The following is a 25,358-nucleotide window of genomic DNA, read 5'->3' as shown; positions in this document are numbered from 1 at the left end:
CCTACCAGCTACTAGGAGGAAAATTAACTCTGTCCTATCTGAAACCAAGACAACTGGTAACAACAGACATGGTGAAGGCTGAGCTCCTCAACAACTTCTTGCACGCTTATTCAGGAGCTGCTAGGGTCTCCAGCAGTGACTTACCAAGGATGAAGCATTCTGGCCCATCACCGTGGTGGGCAGTGATAAGGCTTCATTCAAGGCTGTGTGCTGTAGTGTTCTTCAAGGCAAGCTGTGGTTGTGTGGACAAGGGGAGAAGATAGTTTGGCAGGTGGGAAACTGGTTGATAAGGGAATCAAAACCCAGACCTGGAGTTCCTCAGGGGACCGGTACTGGGACCATGATTGTTTGATGTCTGCTGATGGTCCCAGCTTCTCTCCTGGGCACCTGGGTGCGTATGACCTCAAAACATTTGAAACTGGTGAATTCCCCTCTCCAAAGACAAAAAGGGGCTCCAGAGAGCCCCTGCTCCTGCACCGCAAGGTGTTTGGACACAGAAGGTCTCCACTTCTATGCCTCTAATCAGCTTTTTACAATTGCAATTACTCGATTCAGTATACACGGTCCAAAAGTCAGTGCTGATATAAGTAACAACAAGGACCCCGCTATGGTTGATAGCAGGGTAGTAAGCCAAGATGAGTAATTAAACCAGGATTTATACCAATTCTGACAGGCCTCATTTTCCTTTTTGCGTTTTTCTAATCCTTCCCGCATTTTAGTCATTGTATCTCTCACCACCCCAGTATGATCTGCATATACACAACATTCTTCACGTAGGGCTGCACACAGTCCTCGTTGTAAGAAAATCAAATCCAACCCTCTACGGTTTTGGAGTACCACTTCGGATAATGACCTCACCGATTTTTCCAAAGCTGTTATTGACTGCTCTATACGGGCCAGATCCTCATCTACGGCAATGCGTAGAGAAGTAAATTCCTGGCTTTGTTTTATCAGGGAAGCAATTCCAGTTCCCGCACCTGCAGCCCCGAGAGCCATTAAAGTGGCTAAGGTGACGGCCGTAATAGGTTCTCTTTTTGCCAAATGATGTTCGGCTACCATGTGGTATGTGTACATATACTCCTCAGTATGGTATTGAATCCTTGGTATAATTACTACCTGTACACAAAAATCATGGGATACATTAAACAGCTTTAATGATAAACACGGTGTCACCCCTACTGACGAACACACCCACCTGGTATTGTTAGCCGGAATTAACCATTCGTGTGTTTGGCCTATTTCTTCAGTGACATTGCACAGATCTCTTTTGTCTCTTGGAACTGTGCCGACACACCTACCTTTCCCCGTAACTTGAGTCAAAGTTATGCCTATTTCCTGACCCCAATTGCATTCGGAAGGATTTGACAAATTTGAATATTCAGACCCCCCCCATATCCCCTATAGCTTCATAATATGGGGGCTTATCACTTACACATAGCCAGCATCCTTCAGTTATCTCAGGATTAGTCTGATTGGAAACTAGCATTTATAACTTTCCACATGCTATTATCAGGTTCACCTTCTCTCTTTTTTCACAGTGTTTGGAAACAGCGTGGGAAAGGATAACTCTGTCGAGTTATCAGACAACTCTGTAGTAGGTCAGACAGTCCCAGGTATCTTTACGGTCTGGACAACCAAATCTTCCCCTGACAATACTTTATTAGGCCCGACTACCTTGGGAGTCTCGGGTTTTTCCTTCTTTATTAGTATGAGTCCTCCCCTGTCAGTTCCAGGTTCCGTATATCTTATTCCCCACACTCTTCCTATGTTCCACCCTCTATCCGTGGGTTGGGTAACATTTAAAAAGAGATATTTACAGTCTCCACGTCCTCCCCACTCTTGCGGTGGAATGCACCCATATGGACCTGTCGTGGTTCCGCTCGAGTGGGCAGCCGAGCTCCACCACAGCCGCTCTCTCACTCCCCCTCCTCAAAGAGGAATGGGGAGAAAATATGTGAAAAGGGCTCAAGGATTGAGATAAGGACGAGAAAATCACGCAATAATTATTGTAACGGGCAAAACAGACTCGGCATAAGGAGATAGTAAGATTTATTGCCTACAACTAACAAGCGAGAGAAGTGAGAAAACAAAGGAAAAAAAAACAAAAGCACCTTCCCCCCATCCACCCTCTTCCACCTCCTCCCCCCGAGCGGCGCAGGGGAACGGGGGAATGGGGGTTATGGTCAGTCTACAGCACTTCTTCTCTGCCGCTCCTTCTCGGTCACTCTCGTCCCCTGTGCTGTGGGGTCCCACCCACGGGATGCAGTCCTTGATGAACTGATCCGGCGTGGGCTTCCCACAGGCAGCAGCTCTTTCAGAACTGCTCCAGATATGGGTCCGTACCACGGGGTCCATCCCTCAGGAGAAAACTGCTCCAACCTGGCTCCCCTACGGGCAGCAGCTCCTGCCGGGTCACCTGCTCCTGCGTGGGCTCCTCTCCACGGGCTACAGGTCCGGCCCGGAATCTGCTCCGGCAGGGGTCTTCCACAGGCGGCAGCCTCCATCGGTGCAGGGCCACCTGCTCCACCGTGGTCTCCTCCACGGGCTGCAGCGTGGAACCCTGCTCCACCGTGGTACTCCATGGGCTGCAGGGGGACATCCTGCTTCACCATGGTCCTCACCACAGGCCGCAGGGGACTTCTGCTCCGGCGCCTGGAGCACCTCTCCCCCTCCTTCTACACTGACCTTGGCGCAAGGCTGTTCCTCGCTCCTCTCACTCTCCCGGCTGCTGTGTGGTGCAGCGTTTTTTCCCTGTCTTAAATATGCTCTCACAGAGGCGCAAAACAACATCGCTTATTGGCTCGGATCTGGAAAACAATGGGGCCCTTCCCAAACATGGGGCAGCTTCTAGATCTTTCTCACAGAAACCACCCCTATGGCTCCCTGCTACCAAAACCTTGCCACGTAAACCCACTACATTCCACCCCTCGCCTCTGTTAAAAGCATATTTAAGACTACTCACAACATACTCTTACTTTACAATTATCACAACAACCTTCACAAAATTCACTCAAATCGAAACGAAAAAGAATTCACCACACCAAAGTAAACATAACATCATCACAGCACCGACAAGGTGGACATTTTACACACACACCACCCCTCGTCCCTTCACCACACTAACATATCACAGTTACTGCTTTCTTAAATTCTTCACAACTTGTACATTCCTAACAATCATCCTGCACATATTTTTGCCCGTTACTTCTACTAACTATCATCCTTATCTCAAATTCCTTGAGCCCCACGTTGGGCGCCAAAAAAGACTGTCGTGGTTCCGCTCGAGTGGGCAGCCGAGCTCCACCACAGCCGCTCTCTCACTCCCCCTCCTCAAAGAGGAATGGGGAGAAAATATGTGAAAAGGGCTCAAGGATTGAGATAAGGACGAGAAAATCACGCAATAATTATTGTAACGGGCAAAACAGACTCGGCATAAGGAGATAGTAAGATTTATTGCCTACAACTAACAAGCGAGAGAAGTGAGAAAACAAAGGAAAAAAAAACAAAAGCACCTTCCCCCCATCCACCCTCTTCCACCTCCTCCCCCCGAGCGGCGCAGGGGAACGGGGGAATGGGGGTTATGGTCAGTCTACAGCACTTCTTCTCTGCCGCTCCTTCTCGGTCACTCTCGTCCCCTGTGCTGTGGGGTCCCACCCACGGGATGCAGTCCTTGATGAACTGATCCGGCGTGGGCTTCCCACAGGCAGCAGCTCTTTCAGAACTGCTCCAGATATGGGTCCGTACCACGGGGTCCATCCCTCAGGAGAAAACTGCTCCAACCTGGCTCCCCTACGGGCAGCAGCTCCTGCCGGGTCACCTGCTCCTGCGTGGGCTCCTCTCCACGGGCTACAGGTCCGGCCCGGAATCTGCTCCGGCAGGGGTCTTCCACAGGCGGCAGCCTCCATCGGTGCAGGGCCACCTGCTCCACCGTGGTCTCCTCCACGGGCTGCAGCGTGGAACCCTGCTCCACCGTGGTACTCCATGGGCTGCAGGGGGACATCCTGCTTCACCATGGTCCTCACCACAGGCCGCAGGGGACTTCTGCTCCGGCGCCTGGAGCACCTCTCCCCCTCCTTCTACACTGACCTTGGCGCAAGGCTGTTCCTCGCTCCTCTCACTCTCCCGGCTGCTGTGTGGTGCAGCGTTTTTTCCCTGTCTTAAATATGCTCTCACAGAGGCGCAAAACAACATCGCTTATTGGCTCGGATCTGGAAAACAATGGGGCCCTTCCCAAACATGGGGCAGCTTCTAGATCTTTCTCACAGAAACCACCCCTATGGCTCCCTGCTACCAAAACCTTGCCACGTAAACCCACTACAGGACCCCATTGGACCCTTAGGTATTTATCTCTACCGTATCCTGGTATCCAACTGGGGGCTATGGTCTCACAACCCCAATAGCTGCAGTAATATTGATTAGGGGAGTTGCAGTACCCCTTTCCAGGATTCGAACTCGGGCACATATAAAATCCCATATATTCCCAGCATCGGGACCTCGGGACCAGCTGACATAGTGTAGCATTAAAGCTTGGCCCCCCTGATGTTATCTGGGTTGCAATAACCTGTTGATCTTCGAATCGACTTAAAGTCCATTTAAAAGGTTGATGGGGGTGGTGTTGAGTCGCTATGCAGGATGAAATCACTGCGAGAACGCCCAATACCGATAGGAATGGCTGAGGCCCATTTCTTTCTCCACTTATTCACTCCTCTGCCTCACTCGTCAGTTGGGTTGCGGCCAACTACGAGGTTTTAGCTCTTCTCGGCAGCAGTAGTGTTCTTCAGGGGAGAGCCTCTATCTTAACCCATGGTACTTATCGAGTTCGTCGTAGTGTGAGCTTCAGGTCTTTGTCTCCTGAAGCGATCTCCCACTTCTCGTCACAGATGGGTCCTTTAACACGGCTGGCATGTGTCCATCCTTTTGCCGCAGTCCGGACAGATGTTTCTGTAGTAAGCAAAACAACATAGGGACCTTCCCAACGCGGTGTTAAAAAAAAGTCTCTTTCCAAGTCTTAATTAGAATTGAGGGTGATCAAGTGGCAATTCCAAGTCATAGGGCATACCATATAGCATTTCAAAAGGAGAAATTCCTACATCAGTTCTGGGCTGCATCCATATGTTTAACAGTGCAAGGGGTAAGCATTTTACCCAAGAAGCCTTTGTTTCCAGCATAAAGTTTGTTAGTTGTTTCTTAATTTCACCATTCATTCGCTCTACCTTTCCAGAAGAGGAGGGGTGCCAGGGGCTGTGAAAATCCCACTCAATCTCTAAAGCCTGCTTTAATCCTTGCAGTAAAGCTTAAAGTCTACCTGTATACTTTGGAAAGGTCAAAGCCCTAGCTCCCGTCCCCCTTTAGATAGGTTACAGAAGACCTTTTTATTTACCCTTTGACATATAGTACATCCTCTGCATGTGTGCTTCCCTAAAGTATATATTTCTACACAGACATGCTTTCTTAGAACAACATCACACATTGCTTACACCTCCCAATGACTCTTCTGATGTAAAACAGTTAATATTTGCCTCATTATCACTTTATTCAGCATTTCTCTCCCATCAGGGAGTATCGATTTTCCTTAAAATGATCCACATATTTGTAACATTAATACCTCCTTGGGAGGTTGTAATTGCTCCAAAATCTTTTTTAGAATTTACCCAAATAGATAGGTGGCCCTGTAAACCCCTGAGGTAAAATTGTCCACCTATATTGTTGCTTCCACCCCCATTTCAGAGTCTTTCCAGTCAGAGGTGAATATACCTCCCCTCAAGGGAGGCTGTAGCGAGGTGGGGGTTGGCCTGTTCTCCCACGTGCCTGGTGACAGGACGAGGGGGAATGGGCTTAAGTTGAGCCAGGGGAGTTTTAGGTTAGATGTTAGGAAGAACTTCTTCACTGAAAGGGTTGTGAGGCACTGGAACAGGCTGCCCAGGGAAGTGGTGGAGTCACCATCCCTGGAAGTCTTCAAAAGACGTTTAGATGTAGAGCTTAGGGATATGGTTTAGTGGGGACTGTTAGCGTTAGGTTGGAGGTTGGACTCGATGACCTTGAGGTCTCTTCCAACCTAGAGAATTCTGTGATTCTGTGATTCTGTGATACGTTTGCTCTCAAGGCCTGAGAGCACTCCATTAATAACACTGTTATTCCAGTCTAACAATTTACTATTTGAATGCCCAATTTAATCATCAAATCCCTTCCCAACAAGTTAGTTTCCGCCTTGGATACATACAATAATTGCCCAGTGATCATTTTATCCCCTGGTCTCAGCTTAGTATTCCCCAAAAATGGCACTGTTATCCCAGTACCTTCTACCCCCATCACATTTAGGGTTTCATTAGTTAATTTAATCTCTGATGCTTTACAAGTCAGTAATGACTTAGCTGTTCCCCAGTGTATTGGGTTTGATGGCAAGGTTCAGGGGGTGTGAGGGGTGTGAGAGTGGGAAACTGCAGTGGCAGCCCCCGTGAGAAAAACCCAGAAACCTCCCCGTGGTAGATAAGGGACAATTTCATCTGGCCCCAAAGGGGCCCACTGCTGCCCAGAGCCAAGCCATGAGCAATACAGTCCGTGCCTCTGTGAGAGCACATCCACGAAAACAAACAAACAAAGAAACAAACAAAAACCTGCTGCTCAACAGCAGTTGGGAGAGCGAGAAACCCCCCCCGCAGACACCAAAGTCAGTGCAGAAGGAGGGGGAGGAGGCGCTCCAGGCGCTGGAGCCGGAGCCCCCCTGCGGCCGCTGGAGAGGCCCCTGGTGGAGCAGGCTGTTCCCCCCTCCCCGATGCTTGGGAAACTGAACAAACACCACAGCAAATATGCAAATATACCAAAACTTCTAGACTGTTACTTAGATAATGCCTACATCACCTTTCCCTGCTCATTCAATTTCAAACAGCTCTGTTAAATATTACATGCCACACCTTTAACACCTTCAGCAACCCTTTTAACACTTCCTTTATCTTTCTCCAGCCCGTACTTTTCTAATACCAGCACCAAAGGCTCATTCTGAGTCCAACTTAATTCCATACCTTTTCCCTCCAAGATACTGAAACAACATATCAATCAATATACCATATTTCATCCCATTTTCCTTCTTTCCACAAAAACAACATTGACTGTAATATGGTGTTATAATTAATAGTTCCATTTAGGGGCCACTCCGCTCCATCCTCTAGTTTATAAAGTGGCCACCACTGATTACAATATTTGATTGAGTTCTTTTACTTTCTGTACCCTCTCACCCCACTATATCCCTCCAATGTGTTAGTATACACCCTAGGGGGCTTTTCCTCGAGGTTTCTTTGCTTTGAACATTTCCTATTGTAATCTACAGTGCTTAATATTCCCCTGTTTTCCTAGAAGCTCTTTACTAGTCAATCCCAATCCCTCCAAAATTCACAATATATAGATACACAAATAAAATCAAACCACTGTAAATTAACTGCCTGTTGACAATTACACTGAGGACATTTAAACCTGATGAGCTGATGATATGCCTGGGCAAATTTTGTTCCCTTAGACATACATCTCAATGGCAGTTCTTATATTTCCATATTAACATATGTATAAAAGAATACTTTAACAAAAATGACCGGGCTTTTATATATACAATATACAATGTACAGTTATTATTCCAGTTAGAATTATTCCTCAGCAGCTGCAAACATTATGCCAGTTGCCATTAAAGCTCACTTACCCTCCTCCTGTCCTTTTCTTAAAATCTCGGACATCCCCTGAGTTAATGGGGATGGCCACATATTCCATTCCTGGCTGGGGTCCCCCCATCGCTATTTCTCGTAGGGGATATAATCCCTCCCTTAAAGCAGATTTCTGATTTCTTGCCCTGCTTCAGGTTACTGGCCCCTGTGTTTCATGATCCGATTCCGATTCTCCTGAATTAGCTAATTTGGGGAGTCCATTAAGGACGGGAGCCATTGATGCAGGCGGTGGAATATAGGGCGGGGGTGGTGTTGGGACTTCTAAGTCCTTTCTCTTTTTATCCCGCCCTCCTTTTTCTTTTAGAGGTTATAGATGCATCCTCGTATCTGAATTTATCCAGAGGTGCGCATACTCACTTTCTTCCACACTAAAGGGTTCCTTTGAGTTTACATAAATATTTAGGCCTGACAAACCCAATCTTCAAAAGACCCAAATACAGGCCAGTAAAGGTGGTCTCCTCGAATCTGTTTACCACCCCAAACTTCAACAAAATTATGTATCATTTTTACTTTATTCCTTCCCCACCTAAAAGGGAATCCTCCCAATTTTTAATCATTAATCCCGGGGTAACCTAACATCAAATGTTACCCCACCCATGGGACCAGAAGGCTTACTCTTCTTCTGTCCCATCTTCCGGAACACCTTCACACACACACGCACAAATTGCTTCCCCCTTTTCGTGGCCCAGTCCCTCGCGGGATGTGGGAACCGCACTACCGAGGGGTCCACACTCGCTTCGTCCGCAATTGGACGTCTCGTTTGTTGTGTTCCGGGATACCCAACCCCAACCGAATGGTTCACTGGCCTATACTTACTCAATCCTGAGTCTTCATTCGGTCTTCGTGCACAAAGATTGCTTGGGGTTGCCGGCTTTATTTGCTTGTATTGAATTTAGGGTTCGTCGGTGAAGGTCTCGAGTGAGGGCTGCGTTTTCAGGGGCCGCCAAACTCGGTGGGGCGCCTCCCCTGAAGTGCGGCTCAGTCTGATGCCTTCATCCGAGTCACGGCACCAAATTGTCATAAATTAGACCACGCCAATTTCTGGTCCATTAAGTATATTTATTAATTGAGTAAGCGGATACAAGCAAAACAGCGCTGGGCGGCCAGGGAGTCCGTGCTCCACCAATGGTGCGCCCACCCCCTTCAGTCTCCTCTTTTTATAGTCTAACAGTTACAGTTGTTTGTCTGCCACGTTGCCACAGCCTGGTATATTCTGCGGCTGCGCACGCTGTTGCTAGGGGGTCGTCTTCAGCCCTCTGGTGTTTTCTTATTTCACAATGAACAAACTTTATTATTCCATCACAACAGCCAGTGACCACGTGAGATTTAAAGAAGGGAGGGAAAGGGTGAGGGAAGGGAAGCCGAAATCCCCCTTTTGTCCCAGTGGCTGCTGGCTCGGGGAGGGGTGGTGGAGCAGGGTGCTGGGAAAGCAGAGGGGAGGAGCTCGGCTGAAGCACAAAACCAAGGCCCCCTTCCAGGAAACCATGACGTGCTTTCTGTTAGCCTGAGCTCCACTGCAGCAGGCTCCACCCGACACTTCGTCCTCCAGTGTGTATTTATTTACACGTTGGCCTGGATGCATCATTTTGCAAAAGCCAGCCCCTCTCACCCTTTTGTTTCTCCTGTGGTGCCTGACTTCTGGGAAGGAAGCACTGGAGATCAGCGTGCGCCTCCACCCACGGGCAGAGTGGTGGAGAGTGGGAGGATGAGACATGCCAGAGGTGATTTTGTGCAGGCATTTCCCTACAGCGCAAGGGGCAAAGTTGAAACAGTGCCTAGGGGCTGCAGGGGTGGCACAAATAGATGTCCCCTGCTGACAAGGGTCACTCCTCCTGGCACGGGCTGAGCAACAGAACCGGAGCTGCTGTCCGTCAGCTTTTAGGATGTCCCCAGACATCCCAAACAGAGCTGGGATGGCTGCCTGAGCTAGAAAAAAAGCACGGGGCAGAGCAGAGGGAGGGCATGGTGGCAGGGGGGTATCACTGCATCTTGCTGTGATGCTCTCTGTAGGCATCCTTATCCACATGCTAAGCATCTCTGCAAGGAGGACATATGCAGTATACAAGGGTTAGAGCATTGTTTATTAGTTATCACCCATAAGCGTGAGATAGCACTCTACAAGCTGCTGTTAGCTTATTGGCAAAGTCATCAAAGCTGTAGGATAGTTAAGAGCGACCGGGCTGCTGGTGGTGCCATCTCCCACCAGATTTATCATCAGCCACCACCTGCGATCACCAAAGAGGCAGCACAGTGAGATCTCTACCTTCATCCTTGATGAAAATCTCACGAGGGAAGCTTTTGACAGCAACGGTGTCTTCACTCACATGTCTTTGGAATAGGGTGGGGGATCTATATCATCTACCTGGACTTTCAGGATCGCTTTTGCACTGTTGGACATCTTGGCTCTGACACGAATATTCCCCGAGGAGACCTCCAGAGTTTCATGGTCTGACGCTAGTTGGGCTCTCTGGAAGAGTGTGGATCTGCAGTAAGGCTTGCTTTCGATCATATTGGAGAAGACTGCATGGAGGTTTCCCACGTGGTTCTCTGTTTTGAAGAGCTCCAGAGCGAACTCGATGCTGTAAAGGACGTAGTCGAAGGGGTTGGAGAACATGATGGCCAGTGAGAAAGAGCCGGCCTTGCAGACCAGGACACCCACACTCCCACGCAGGCTGTATGGTGTCTTTGCAAAAATGCATCTTCCTACGGACTGTGGGCCGATTTCAAAGGGGAGAACGGTCCGGATCTTGCCACTGAAGCAGTAACTCCTGCAGGAAGAGAAGGGCCAGAACAAAAAGAGACGTGGATGTGCTGGAGAGAGTCCCATGGAGGGCCACAAAACCAACAAGGGAGAGGCTGAGGGGGCTGGGACAATTTACCAAGGAGAAGACAAGGCTCAAGGGGATCTTGCCAATGTATGTAAATACCTGCAGGGAGTGTGCAATGAAGACAGAGCAGACTTTTTTCAGAGGTGCCCAGGGACAGAATAAGAGGTAATGGGCACAAAATAAAACACAGGAGGTTCCCTCTGAACATCAGGAAACGTATTTACCATGAAGGTGACTGAGGACTCACACAGGCTGCCCAGAGATGTGGTGGAGATATCCACTTTTTTATATATTTTGTCTATCTTTGGAGATACTCAAAATCCCTCTGGACATGGTCCTGGGTAAGTGACCAAAGGAATTCCAGAGGCCCCTGCCAACCTCAAGCAGTCTGTGGTCCTGTGAACCTCTGGCCTTTGCTCTTCTGCCCCAGACTGTGGCATTATTGATACCTCTCCCTTGTCTCTCCAGAATACACCGAATGACACTTGTCCCAGGAGAAATTCCCCTGATGGCACCCCCCTTCTGTTTCTTAACACCTTTACATTGTTAAGGCATTTGGTCATGCTGTTAATAACTGCCCCTGCCCTCCCTGAAAACCTCAGTAGATCTCAAAGTGCACAAACTGAGCCTTAATGGGAAGGGAATAGGAAATGAGAGTGGCAAAAGGCAGTGGTAGCACAGCATAAATATGTACTGGTTTCTGCTGGTTCCCTCAATCTGGAAGAGATGAGAGCTCATCCTCATGGCCTCAGGTCATCTGGGTAAGGTAGGTAAGGAAAGAAAGTCCTCCAAAGATGGATAAGGAAAGGCTTTCTCAAAGTGCATGCATCTGAGTAGTGCAGCTGGTGTATAGAAAGGAGGGGTCCAGCAGGAGCTGGAGGAACTTGCAGGAGAGAGCTCTGGCTCCAGGCACTGAGCTTGCCCCCATTGTTTTCCCAACACCCAAGGCATTTTAAGGAGATCCCTCAGGGGAGGCTGGCGGAAAGCAGTAGGGGAGCAGGGGATGCACACCTGAAGTCCTCCAGCGTCACCTTTTTGGTGTTGTTGATGATCTCCACGCCCACACTGCGGCAGACTTCTATATTTCCCATCAGGCTTTCCAGGTCGGACTGCAATTGAGGACTGTTACACTTCTGCACCTTCTTGGCTGACCTCTTCCTTCTGATCATGCCGCAGGAGCGCTGCAGGGCTGTGGAGCAGCGGAGGCTTTGAACTAAGGCAGAAGTGAAACAAGAGAATGGGTAGGGCCACCTCCTGCTATGGGAACTGAGAGCATAGCTCCTCCCCAGTGTCTGCAAGGCTTCTCAGGGCTGATAAAGGGCAGCTCCTGTGAAAGGAAATTGTGGGTGGTTCTGAGCAGAGGGCTGCGAATCTCTCCTCCATCCTTATCCCTGGTTCTGGAAGCATCTAGCCCTAGAGACTTGCCAGGTATCCATGGCCAAAGTCCCTTGCCTTGTCAAGCCCTGCTGCTGATGCTCAGAAAACAACGTGCACATCAAAAACAACCTCCCACATCCTTCCTGAGAGCAGCAGGAAGCTTGTGGGGGACAAAGTCAGATAGAGCTGCTCAAAACAAGGTCAGGAAATACCTGAGCTTGAAACAGCTGGAGGATGGGAAGCTGCATGTGCAAATGCCATAAACATCAGTCCTGGTTTTCCTGTTCTCTTCTTGGCGATCAGAAGTATCCAGAGAGATGGCTTCACATGTTAACGAGTGTGTTTATGTGTGTATAAATAGTGGTGCTCCAAGTCAGAGGGGTGCTTGCTTTGCAAAAATCGCCAAGCACCTGATTCTGCAGAATTATATAATTAATTACTTAATGAAAAGACCTTTGTTATAAATGAGGTCTCAACTCAATCTGAATTTTGTAATATTTATAAAACAAATATTTCTAAAAGGTATAAAAGGCAATTTAACAATGCTGGGAGTCTACGCTCCACCAACACGCACACACAAACATTAAACATTCTAAATATACAGAAAATTACTTTACATACTAAACCCAAGTATGCCTATACATATTCACGATCAGAAAAGGTAACAAACAATCCTCCAAGTTCCATAACTTACTAAAATCGAGTACGCCTATACATAAAAGGTAACAAACAATCCTTTAAGTTCCATGACTTAACAGTCTCCATTTTCCATTCCTTTTCTTGATTACAAATAACAGTCTCTATTTTCCATTCCTTTTGAACAATATGTCTCGCTTTAAGTTGTCAATCAACTTGGTCTTCAGGCCTTATGTATCCTGTTCTTCCCAGATCGAAGAAAAGCATATCCATCTCCTTTTCAAGGCCAATGAGGCCTGGGTCAAAAGGCATGTGCAGGTCATCAGAGGGCGTAACAGCAAAGGCCTTCGATGGCTGTAGCAGCAGAGGGGCTGATGGCGTAGCAGTCGCATCAGTAAAGGAGCCCGCAGCTCCCTCACTATCTGGCAAACCACACGTTTGTGATTGTGGCTCCACATGGCTCTTTAAGGCCTCAGAGATTGCTCACCAGGTGCCTAGCAATCCCACTTCGACCTTGCCATTTTTAGTTGCAGAGTCCCACACCTTGACCTCAGTTTGGTCCCATATTTTAGGCTCTGTTCCTAAGGACGTATGATTCCCCATCAAATGTGCAGCTGCTTACCAGCGAGGGGCAGCTGTGTGCACGGGTCCGCTTCTCTCAGCTCGAGCTTCTCTCCAGCTCCAGTGCGCCTATTTCCAGCGACTTTCTGTATGAGCTTCTTTGAGCAGTTTGCTGAGTTTGGCTGAACCTATCTTCATGAGGCAATCAAAGTGCCTGTTCCCGTCCTGGTCTCCATTCTGCCAGCCTGTTCCTCTTCACTTCTTTTTCCTGCTTCTTTATTGATGTAACTTCATCGTGTTGCCTTTTTTATCTTGAGGGCAGGCTCCCCTCTTATACCCTTCTCCTCACAGCAGTTCTTTTCAAAACAACTTTTCATTGGTCAGACAACTTTGAATGTAACAACAACAGCAAACACCCAGAAACATCCATGCCTTAATGGCTGGAGAACAAGAGACCATCTGGAGAACAAGAAACCAGAGACTGCATGGAGTCTCCTGAATCACCCTTCTTTGTTCCCTCTAAACTCTTTTATATTCCTGATGGCCTCATCGTTAAGAGTCTAATGTTATCTCAACCACGGGGCTTTCCAACCCCCATGGCCACATTCCCAAATCTCCCCCTTCTTTATTAATATCTACCATCTCCTCGACACGAATTACTACTCCATATATAACACCTTCACGTGGATTCTGACTCTGTGCTTACTGACCAGGTGCACCGGGCACAAACCTATGGATAATGCCTGCATGTCCAGCTATATGTCACGCACTTCATCTGTCCTTATTGTCTCTCCCCATGTTGTTTGTCCTTGTTATTTGTCAGGCCACTGTCCTGACAAGCAGAAGGACAGCATCAACCAGCTGAACCCACACATGGTGGCTTTTCACTCTGCTCCTTGCAGGTGGGAACTTGTTTCACCTTGCCAAAGGGAAAAACCTCTCTGAAGCACTGAAAAACTCACGGGTTAAGCTAAGAACGGGGCGATGTCCCACCAGTTACTCACATGGGCAAAACAGATGCAGCTTGGGTAAGATTGCTGTGATTTATTGCCAACGAATGACAGTGGAGAGCAGTGGGAACTAAAAGCAAACAACAAACACCTTCCCTAGTCATCCATCTCATTCTGCCTCCTCCCCCCAAGCAGTGCACAGGGATGGGGGAATGGGGGCTGCAGTCAGTCCCTAACGCTTCGTCTCCCTCACTTCTCCACACTCACTCCCTGCCCCTGCCCCAACAAGGGGTCCCTCCTCTGGAATGCTGTCCTTCTAACCTGATCTTTAAGATCTGCTCTAACCTGGGTCCCCCACGGGCAGCAGCTCCCCCCAGGCCCCCTGCTCCTGTGTGGGCTCCTCTCCACGGGCTGCAGCTCCAGCCTGGGGCCTGCTCCTGCCGGGCCTCTCCATGGGCCACAGCCACCTCCAGGACACATCCACCTGCTCCACCGGGGGCTCCTCCACCCATGGGGGGGCTGCAGCGTGGAGATCTGCTCCGTGTGGGACCCATGGGTGCAGGGGGACAGCCTGCTCCAGCAGGGGCCTCTCCACAGGCCGCAGGGGAACTTGTGCTGCATGCCTGGAGCACATCCTGCCCTCTTGCTGCACCGACCTTGGTGCCTGCAGGGTTCTTTTTGTCTCACTTTATCTCAGCTGCTGCTGTCCCTTTTCAACCTGTCTGGAACTCGCTTGTCCCTGACATGAGGCAGCTCCTGGTCTCTTCTCACAGAGGCCACCCCCGCAGCCTCCCTGTGCTATGGAAGCCCAATACAGGGAAGGTTGCTTTTTTTTTGTTGTTTGTTTGCTTGCTTGCTTTTTCTGACGAGGAATTTTTTTTGTTGTTTTTTTTGTTTGGTTGTTTGTTTCATTTTGTGTTTGTTTTCTGATGTCACAGCCAGTGACCACGTGAGATTTAAAGAAGGGAGGGAAAGGGTGAGGGAAGGGAAGCCGAAATCCCCCTTTTGTCCCAGTGGCTGCTGGCTCGGGGAGGGGTGGTGGAGCAGGGTGCTGGGAAAGCAGAGGGGAGGAGCTCGGCTGAAGCACAAAACCAAGGCCCCCTTCCAGGAAACCATGACGTGCTTTCTGTTAGCCTGAGCTCCACTGCAGCAGGCTCCACCCGACACTTCGTCCTCCAGTGTGTATTTATTTACACGTTGGCCTGGATGCATCATTTTGCAAAAGCCAGCCCCTCTCACCCTTTTGTTTCTCCTGTGGTGCCTGACTTCTGGGAAGGAAGCACTGGAGATCAGCGTGCGCCTCCACCCACGGGCAAAGTGTGGGGAGTGGGAGGATGAGACATGCCAGAGGTGATTTTGTGCAGGCATTTCCCTACAGTGCAAGGGGCAAAGTTGAAACGGTGCCTAGGGGCTGCAGGGGTGGCACAAATAGATGTCCCCTGCTGACAAGGGTCACTCCTCCTGGCACGGGCTGAGCAACAGAACTGGAGCTGCTGTCCGTCAGCTTTTAGGATGTCCCCAGACATCCCAAACAGAGCTGGGATGGCTGCCTGAGCTAGAAAAAAAGCACGGGGCAGAGCAGAGGGAGGGCATGGTGGCAGGGGGGTGTCACTGCATCTTGCTGTGATGCTCTCTGTAGGCATCCTTATCCACACGCTAAGCATCTCTGCAAGGAGGACATATGCAGTATACAAGGGTTAGAGCATTGTTTATTAGTTATCACCCATAAGCGTGAGATAGCACTCTACAAGCTGCTGTTAGCTTATTGGCAAAGTCATCAAAGCTGTAGGATAGTTAAGAGCGACCGGGCTGCTGGTGGTGCCATCTCCCACCAGATTTATCATCAGCCACCACCTGCGATCACCAAAGAGGCAGCACAGTGAGATCTCTACCTTCATCCTTGATGAAAATCTCACGAGGGAAGCTTTTGACAGCAACGGTGTCTTCACTCACATGTCTTTGGAATAGGGTGGGGGATCTATATCATCTACCTGGACTTTCAGGATCGCTTTTGCACTGTTGGACATCTTGGCTCTGACACGAATATTCCCCGAGGAGACCTCCAGAGTTTCATGGTCTGACGCTAGTTGGGCTCTCTGGAAGAGTGTGGATTTGCAGTAAGGCTTGCTTTCGATCATATTGGAGAAGACTGCATGGAGGTTTCCCACGTGGTTCTCTGTTTTGAAGAGCTCCAGAGCGAACTCGATGCTGTAAAGGACGTAGTCGAAGGGGTTGGAGAACATGATGGCCAGTGAGAAAGAGCCGGCCTTGCAGACCAGGACACCCACACTCCCACGCAGGCTGTATGGTGTCTTTGCAAAAATGCATCTTCCTACGGACTGTGGGCCGATTTCAAAGGGGAGAACGGTCCGGATCTTGCCACTGAAGCAGTAACTCCTGCAGGAAGAGAAGGGCCAGAACAAAAAGAGACGTGGATGTGCTGGAGAGAGTCCCATGGAGGGTCACAAAACCAACAAGGGAGGAGAGGCTGAGGGGGCTGGGACAATTTACCAAGGAGAAGACAAGGCTCAAGGGGATCTTGCCAATGTATGTAAATACCTGCAGGGAGCATGCAATGAAGACAGAGCAGACTTTTTTCAGTGGTGCCCAGGGACCGAACAAGAGGTGATGGGCACGAAATAAAACACAGGAGGTTCCCTCTGAACATCAGGAAACGTCTTTACCATGAAGGTGACTGAGGACTCACACAGGCTGCCCAGAGATGTGGTGGAGATATCAATTTTTTTTTATATATTTTGTCTATCTTTGGAGATACTCAAAATCCCTCTGGACATGGTCCTGGGTAAGTGACCAAAGGAATTCCAGAGGCCCCTGCCAACCTCAAGCAGTCTGTGGTCCCGTGAACCTCTGGCCTTTGCTCTTCTGCCCCAGACTGTAGCATTATTGATACCTCTCCCTTGTCACTCCAGAATACACACCTGTCCCAGGAGAAATTCCCCTGATGGCACCCCCCTTCTGTTTCTTAACACCTTTACATTGTTAAGGCATTTGGTCATGCTGTTAATAACTGCCCCTGCCCTCTCTGAAAACCTCAGTAGATCTCAAAGTGCACAAACTGAGCCTTAATGGGAAGGGAATAGGAAAAGAGAGTGGCAAAAGGCAGTGGTAGCACAGCATAAATATGTACTGGTTTCTGCTGGTTCCCCCAATCTGGAAGAGATGAGAGCTCATCCTCATGGCCTCAGGTCATCCGGGCAAGCTGGTTAAGGAAAGGAAGTCCTCCAAAGGTGGATAATGTTATAAATGATATTCTCTGCAAGATTTATAAACAAGTTTTTAGCAATGCTTGGAATCCCATATCCAGAATATTTCACCCAACTCATTGTTCCACAGAGTGTATGATAATTGTCACTAGCAGCATCACACACATCAGATTCGGTTGATCAAATTAGATAACCAATCCTCTAAGTATATTTCCCAGCTATTATTTCAATTGGTACAATTAGCATCCAACAGGGGTAGCTATGCCCTGATATACTTCAAGTTCCTGTTATGGGTCCCTTTTCACCTGACCCTTCCTGGAAGCTTCAAATAAGCTCTGAAACCCTGGAACTCTCCCTCAAAGAGGTTCCAAATCCCTGGAACCCTCAAAGAGGTTCCAAATCCCTGGCCGAATCCCTGGAAGCTTCAAATAAGTTCTGAATCCCTGGAACCCTTAAAGAGGTTCTGAATCCCTGGCTGTGCCTGTGTTTAGAGGTGTCTTGCAAGTGGTTAACCCACCCCCGAATTCTTAGCTTCGGAACTAAATTCCATCTCAGTTACATCCCTACACACAGTCACACAACCGAGTTCCACCCAACTGAATGGTATCTTCGTTCGGGTCTTGCGTGCAGAATTACGGGTCACAAAATAAGAGCTCTTGGTTCTTTACTTGCCTCTTATGTTCAAAAGCTTGTTGGACTATAGCACCACTATCAGCAAGGGCCACTGTGTGGGGTGCCTCCCTTTACCTGTCACAGATCCAAAGTCCAAGAAGATCACGTCAGGGTCACCAATGTGTTATAAATGAAGTCTCAACTCAATCTGAATTTTGTAATATTTATAAAGCAAATATTTCTAAAAGGTATAAAAGGTATAAAAGGCAAGTAAACAGCTCTGGGTGTGCGGGGAGCCTACGCTCCACCAACACACATACACAAGCATCAAACATTCTAAATATACAGAACATTGCTTTACATACTAAACCCGAGTATGCCTATGCAATCAGAAAAGGTAACAAACAATCCTTTAAGTTCCATGACTTAACAGTCCTTACAGTCCATGACTTAACAGGCTTTCCAACCCCCATGGCCACACTCTCAAATCTCCCCCTTCTTTATTAATATCAACCATTTTCTTGACATGAATTACCACTCCATATATAACAATAAGGAAAGGCTTTCTCAAAGCGCATGCATCTGAGTAGTGCAGCTGGTGTATACAGAGGAGGTGTCCAACAGGCACTAGAAGAACTTGCAGGCGAGAGCTCTGGCTCCAGGCACTGAGCTTGCCCCCATTGTTTTCCCAACACCCAAAGCATTTTAAGGAGATCCCTCAGGGGAGGCTGGCGGAAAGCAGTAGGGGAGCAGGGGATGCACACCTGAAGTCCTCCAGCATCACCTTTTTGGTGTTGTTGATGATCTCCACGCCCACACTGCGGCAGACTTCTATATTTCCCATCAGGCTTTCCAGGTCGGACTGCAATTTAGGATTGCGAGACTTCTGCACCTTCTTGGCTGCCATCTTCCCTCTGATCGTGCTGCAGGAGAACTGCAGGGCTGTGGAGCAGTGGAGGCTCTGAACTAGAGCAAAAGTGAAACAAGAGAATGGGTAGGGCCACCTCCTGCTATGGGAACTGAGAGCATAGCTCCTCCCCAGTGTCTGCAAGGCTTCTCAGGGCTGATAAAGGGCAGCTCCTGTGAAAGGAAATTGGGGGTGGTTCTGAGCAGAGGGCTGCGAATCTCTCCTCCATCCTTACCCCTGGTTCTGGAAGCATCTAGCCCTAGAGACTTGCCAGGTATCCATGGCCAAAGTCCCTTGCCTTGTCAAGCCCTGCTGCTGATGCTCAGAAAACAACATGTGCACATCAAAAACAACCTCCCACATCCTGCCTGAGAGCAGCAGGAAGCTTGTGCGGGACAAGGTCAGGAAATACCTGAGCTTGAAACAGCTGGAGGATGGGAAGCTGCATGTGCAAATGCCATAAACATCAGTCCTGGTTTTCCTGTTCTCTTCTTGGCGATCAGAAGTATCCAGAGAGATGGCTTCACATGTTAACGAGTGTGTTTATGTGTGTATAAATAGTGGTGCTCCAAGTCAGAGGGGTGCTTGCTTTGCAAAAATCGCCAAGCACCTGATTCTGCAGAATTATATAATTAATTACTTAATGAAAAGACCTTTGTTATAAATGAGGTCTCAACTCAATCTGAATTTTGCAATATTTATAGAACAAATATTTCTAAAAGGTATAAAAGGCAATTTAACAATGCTGGGAGTCTACGCTCCACCAACACGCACACACAAACATTAAACATTCTAAATATACAGAACATTACTTTACATACTAAACCCAAGTATGCCTATACATATTCACAATCAGAAAAGGTAACAAACAATCCTCCAAGTTCCATAACTTACTAAAATCGAGTACGCCTATACATAAAAGGTAACAAACAATCCTGTAAGTTCCAAGACTTAACAGTCTCCATTTTCCGTTCCTTTAATTGATTACAAACAAGTCTCCGTTTTCCATTTGTTTTGAACAATATATCTCGCTTTAAGTTGTCAATCAACTTGGTCTTCAGGCCTTATGTATCCTGTTCTTCCCAGATTGAAGAAAAGCATATCCATCTCCTTTTCAAGGCCAATGAGGCCTGGGTCAAAAGGCATGTGCAGGTCATCAGAGGGCATAACAGCAAAGGCCTTCGATGGCTGTAGCAGCAGAGGGGCTGATGGCGTAGCAGTTGGATCAGTAAAGGAGCCCGCAGCTCCCTCACTATCTGGCAAACCACACGTTTGTGATTGTGGCTCCACATGGCTCTTTAAGGCCTCAGAGATTGCTCACCAGGTGCCTAGCAATCCCACTTCAACCTTGCCATTTTTAGTTGCAGAGTCCCACACCTTGACCTCAGTTTGGTCCCATATTTCAGTCTCTGTTCCTAAGGACGTATGATTCCCCATAATGTGCAGCTGCTTACCAGCGAAGGGCAGCTGTGTGCACGGGTCCGCTTCTCTCAGCTCGAGCTTCTCTCCAGCTCCGGTGCGCCTATTTCCAGCGACTTTCTGTATGAGCTTCTTTGGGCAGTTTGCTGAGTTTTGCTGAACCTATCTTCATGAGGCAATCAAAGTGCCTGTTCCCGTCCTGGTCTCCATTCTGCCAGCCTGTTCCTCTTCACTTCTTTTTCCTGCTTCTTTATTGATGTAACTTCATTGTGTTGCCTTTTTTATCTTGAGGGCAGGCTCCCCTCTTATACCCTTCAGACACATCCTCACAGCAGTTCTTTTCAAAACAACTTTTCATTGGTCAAACAACTTTGAATGTAACAACAACAGCAAACACCCAGAAACATCCATGCCTTAATGGCTGGAGAACAAGAGACCATGTGGAGAACAAGAAACCAGAGACTGCATGGAGTCTCCTGAATCTCCTTTCTTTGTTCCCTCTAAACTCTTTTATATTCCTGATGGCCTCATCGTTAAGAGTCTAATGTTATCTCAACCACGGGGCTTTCCAATCCCCATGGCCACATTCCCAAATCTCCCCCCTCTTTATTAATATCAACCATTTTCTCGACACGAATTACTACTCCATATATAACACCTTCACGTGGATTCTGACTCTGTGCTTACTGACCAGGTGCACTGGGCACAAACCTATGGATAATGCCTGCATGTCCAGCTATATGTCACGCACTTCATCTGTCCTTATTGTCTCTCCCCATGTTGTTTGTCCTAGTTGTTTGTCAGGCCACTGTCCTGACAAGCAGAAGGACAGCATCAACCAGCTGAACCCAGCTGCAGCAGGGAAAATGAGCCATATTATTTACATGTGCTGCAAAGTCAACTGCCACATGATTTATTGCTAAGCAGCATGGTATATTTGCAATGCAATGATTTATTTGCACTGCAACATGAAATGTATTCAAAGTAATACAATGCAATTTATGGCAGGTTAGCTGAGTGCTGCTTATCTATCTTCGTAGGAACAAGGGCATTCTTCAGTGAGCAGGACTTTTAATTCAAGATCCTTCCAAACACTGCCCTGTCTGTCACGCAAGCCCTTAGCTTTGACATCCCAAGTGCATAAAAGCATGGCCTCTGCTAAGGCTTCCTCCTTCACTGGGAAATGCATAAAACAGTTCCAGAGGAGCTGTATGTCAGAACTGATGAGCAAGCACTCACCACAGAGCACATCCCATGGCAGAGGGTGGTCACAGCAGGGCTGGAAATACTGACCATGGACCACCTAGGGTGCCATGCCACCTTAGAGCAATGCACAGGAACCTGAAGCAGAAGTTTCCTGGTGAAACCCTCTCCCATCCTTCACACCAAAGAGTCAGGCTTCTTCTGTCCTGGTGCCATGGAGACAAGGTGTTGCTCCGTGTCATCGGTTTGCTGATTCTTGGTTTTCCACCAGGGCTTTCATGTTTGCTTTGGCAGTATTGGATGCAGTGGCAGTCACATGGACTTTACGTATGGTGACCTCCAGGTTTCCCTGGTGTTTGCTCAAGTTGGCTTTATGGAAAGATGCAGAGTTACAGGAGATGAAGGTGGGACTTGGCGAACAGGCAGGTCCCTGTGGAGCCTGGGGGTATACTGGGGTGGGTGGGGGTGGATGGGCCTCTTCCCCAAAGCAGCAGGAACCCCTGTAGGAAGACAATGAGAGGGGATTGGGAGTTTGGTTAAAACAGCGGAGGGAATGGGCACGGCAGAGCACTGGGGTACAAAAGTGAATGACTTTGGGGTGATTTCTTCTATCAAATGATGGCTGGGTTGGAAGGGGCAGAGAAATCATGGAGGAGGGAAGGATGGTGGATGAAGGATGAAGGATGACCCAGTGGGTGCTGGATAGCATCTGTAGTGGTGTTGATTATCTTCATGCCTACACACCTCAAGACATCCAGGGCTGTCACCAGGTACTTGATGTTTCTCTCTGTGGGCAGAGGGTTGGTGTGGCAGTGGGATTGGGACCAGCCTGTGTGGGCTCACCTTCCTTAGGAGAGCTGGAGGGAGGAGGAACACCCAAGAAGGAACAAAGGAACCTCCTCTGCACCATTCACAGCAGCTCAGGGCCACGCTCTTGGCTTTCTCTCCAGGTTGCCACATGTTCTGCATCCCTTGCTGCTGAGCCTGGGTCTGGGCATGTTCCAGGACTGGACACGCACCAGGACGTGACTGCAGGCAGCTCATGGGTGTCCCTCAATAAGGTGTCAGAAGATAACCATGAGCTCTCCCCTCAACAAGCTTGAGGCGGTGACTGACAGCTGCCAGTCATCCTCAGAGTGGATGCGAGTGTGGCCAGCGTGAGAGGGAATGTGCAGCTCCCACGTTTCCATCAGCTCAGGTCAGCTGGAGCCAGGCCAGAGCAAACAGCAGCCGTGTTAGAAAGAGCTTCAGACGCTGCTTTCTGGGCGCCGAGCCAAACCTCGGAGTGCTTCTGAGGGTAGAAATTTTCTCAAGTGCCTTTGGTTTCCATTTGACTTGGCGGAAATGAAAAACAGCCCCGAGTCTGTGCTGTGACAGGAGATCAAATAGCAGTGGGGCCATTTCAAACACAAACGGCCTAGGGCTCCTTGCAACCCCCTCATGTCTTTTACCTGTTAGCTCACCCCGAGGCAGAGCTTTCCTTTCCTTACCCCTTGGTCCAGAAGGAAAGCAAGGGAGAAAGCAAGGGAGGGTGAGGAGAACCTTTCAGTCTTGATGTCGAATTTGCATAGAGCACAAACCAGACCAGATAACTGGATGCTGATGCACAGAGGCCAATGGCATGAGGTTCAACGTGCCCAAGTGCTGGGTCCTGCACTTTGGTCACAACAACCCCATGCAACACTACAGGTTTTGGGGCAGAGTGTCTGGAAAGCTGTGCAGAGGAAAAGGATCTGGGGGCGTTGGTCGATGCTCACCTGAAAATGAGCCAGCAGTGTGCCCAGGTGGCCAAAAAGGCCAACGGCATTCTGGCTTGTGTCAGGAACAGTGTGGTCAGCAGGACCAGGGAGGTGATGATACAGCTCTGGTGAGGCCTCACCTCAAGTACCATGTTCAGCTTTGGGCCCCTCACTACAAGAAGGACATTGAGGCCCTGAGATGTGTCCAAATAAAGGCTGCAAAGCTGGTGAAGGGTCTGGAACACAAGTCTTATGAGTGGCTGACAGAACTGGGGTTGTTGAGTCTGGAGGAGAGAGGAGAGACCTTATTGCCCTCTATAACTACCTGAAAGGAAGGTGTGGGTGCTGGGGATCGGCCTCTTCTTGCAGATAACTAGCAATAGGACAAGAGGGAATGGCCTCAAGTTGCACCAGGGGAGGTTCAGGTTGGAAATCGGGAGACGTTTCTTCTCAGAAAGAGCAGTCAGGCATCGGGATGGTTTGCCCAGGGAGGTGATGGAGTCACTGTCCCTGGGGGAGGTGTTTAAGGAAAGGCTGGATGTGATACTTAGGGACATGGTTTAGTGGGTGATATTGGAGGTAGGGGGATGGTTGGCCCAGATGATCTTGGAGGTCTTTTTCACCCTTAATGATTCTATGATTCTATGGTCATTGTCCCCAGCGTGGCCACCAGATGTGGCTGGTGCTGGAGGCTGTGTCCTGGCCCTAAAGGGACCCCAAACAACCCCAGGCCCCTGGGCATGCTGGGGGCACCCAGCTGGGTGCCAGCAGTTTGACTGAGACCCAACTAGCCACACTGAAGCGTTGCAGAATCACAGAATATTTAATGTTGGGAAGTCTGGAGATCTTCCTCTGGAGATCATCTAATCCATTCCCCCCTCCCCCCCACCCCCCACCCCCCAGGCTCAAAGCAGTCAGCTGAAGAAACGTGGGGGCTTCCATTTCCATTTGAACATCTCCATAGATAGAGACCCCACAACCTGCTCCAGTGCTTGACCACCCTCACCATAAATATTAGTTCTGGTGTTTGAATGGATTTTCCTGTATTTCACTTGGTGCCTTTTGCCCCTTACCTGTCTATCATATGGAGGTGATTCCAGTCCTGGTGCCAAAATGCACCATGGGGACCTGCTGTGCCTCTCTCCCTGAGTGCTCACCATGGCCAGTGCCTTTGCAGAGCCCCCTGCACCTCCTGCGAGCACCCAGCTCCAGGATGCGTTTCGTGTTGAGGAACACCCAAGCTCTTCAGGGCAGATCTTATCAATGTATTAAGTACGGAGGAGCCACCAGCTCTGCAAAGCTTCCCCTTCCAAAACTTTTCGCAGTATAGCCCCCCCCCCCTCCCCCCCCTCTCCTGCAGGAATTTTGCAGCTGAACGCTCGCTGATAGGAGAGGTGGGATAGGAAACTGTTTTCCCAGGTGGCCTCTGGTGTGAGGCCAGGGGAAATGGGCAGATTTCCTCTTTCTGCATCATGTTATGTTTTAGTTTGTGTAATGACAGGCCACAAAGGTCTGCACCTGCACTGCCCTGTAGCCGATGGAGACCCAAACTGTGCCCTACAGCTCTACGTACAGCCGCCAGCACTGCCCTATAGTCAATCGTATGCCCATGCGTACCCTATAGCCCTCCATACTGTTCCCCCAGCATTCCTTTATAGCTCTCCACATCCTCATCAACATCCTATACCTTCCCATGCCACCCAGCTCTGCTCTATAGCTCTGGGAAATAGGGGTGACAGGTGAGGCAGGACACTCACAGCAAATCTCAATGAACTTGTCCCACCACCTGTGGCCAAGACATCTAGGTAAATGACATCACTGTGGATAAAAATTCATCTGCAGATAGGCCTGCTTTGGGTGAGAAACAGCCGAGATCAGCGGATTTGGGAGGCCTGCTGTCCTGGTTTCAGTTAGAACAGAATTAATTTTCTTCCTCGTAGCTGGTGGAATGCTGTGTTTTGGCTTAGGATGAGAAGAGTGCTGATAACACCCCGATGTTTTAATTGTTGCAGAGCAGTGCTTATAGCAAGCCAAGGACATTTCAGCTTCTTGCTCTGTCCTGCCAACAGGCAGGCTGGGGGTGCAGTAAGAGCTGGGAGGGGACAGACCCAGGACAGGTGACCCAAACTAGCCAAAGGGGTATTCCATAGCATCTGACGTCATGCTAAACAATATATAGGGGTGGCTAGCCGG

At 48.9% G+C, this 25,358-nt stretch overlaps 2 protein-coding genes across 3 annotated transcripts; both read right to left on the bottom strand.

Moving 5' to 3' along the window:
* Positions 1 to 8,842: 8,842 nt before the first annotated feature.
* LOC311220295 (uncharacterized protein) lies at positions 8,843 to 11,806 on the bottom strand. Its single transcript, XM_084303795.1, has 2 exons — positions 11,549 to 11,806; positions 8,843 to 10,477 (listed from the first exon to the last, which is right to left on the bottom strand). Exons 1-2 carry the CDS (start codon positions 11,704 to 11,706, stop codon positions 10,030 to 10,032), a joined length of 606 nt encoding a protein of 201 aa, XP_084159921.1. The 5' UTR covers positions 11,707 to 11,806; the 3' UTR covers positions 8,843 to 10,029.
* A 3,675-nt stretch (positions 11,807 to 15,481) lies between these two features.
* Positions 15,482 to 18,844, bottom strand: LOC311220296 (uncharacterized protein). Of its 2 annotated transcripts, XM_084303797.1 has the most exons (3): positions 18,662 to 18,844; positions 17,210 to 17,335; positions 15,482 to 16,458 (listed from the first exon to the last, which is right to left on the bottom strand). In XM_084303797.1, exons 2-3 carry the CDS (start codon positions 17,257 to 17,259, stop codon positions 16,011 to 16,013), a joined length of 498 nt encoding a protein of 165 aa, XP_084159923.1. In that variant the 5' UTR covers positions 17,260 to 17,335; positions 18,662 to 18,844; the 3' UTR covers positions 15,482 to 16,010. The 2 variants fall into 2 exon arrangements, with proteins under 2 accessions (XP_084159923.1, XP_084159922.1); XM_084303796.1 differs by lacking the exon at positions 17,210 to 17,335.
* Positions 18,845 to 25,358: the final 6,514 nt, after the last annotated feature.

The sequence above is a fragment of the Netta rufina genome, assembly GCF_964035555.1.
Source record: "Netta rufina genome assembly, chromosome: 31".
NCBI classification, from domain to species: Eukaryota; Metazoa; Chordata; class Aves; order Anseriformes; family Anatidae; genus Netta; species Netta rufina.
Note: the sequence above shows the minus strand (reverse complement) of the source record. Positions and strands in the feature narration are given on the sequence as shown.

Coding starts and splice junctions, on each gene's coding strand:
- LOC311220295 (XM_084303795.1), bottom strand. CDS start 11,706: ATGATCAGAAGGAAGAGGTCAGCCAAGAAGGTGCAGAAGTGTAACAGT. Junction 10,478..11,548: donor GTGACGCTGGAGGACTTCAG/GTGTGCATCCCC, acceptor CTCTTCCTGCAG/GAGTTACTGCTTCAGTGGCA.
- LOC311220296 (XM_084303796.1), bottom strand. CDS start 18,804: ATGGCAGCCAAGAAGGTGCAGAAGTCTCGCAATCCTAAATTGCAGTCC. Junction 16,459..18,661: donor GTGATGCTGGAGGACTTCAG/GTGTGCATCCCC, acceptor CTCTTCCTGCAG/GAGTTACTGCTTCAGTGGCA.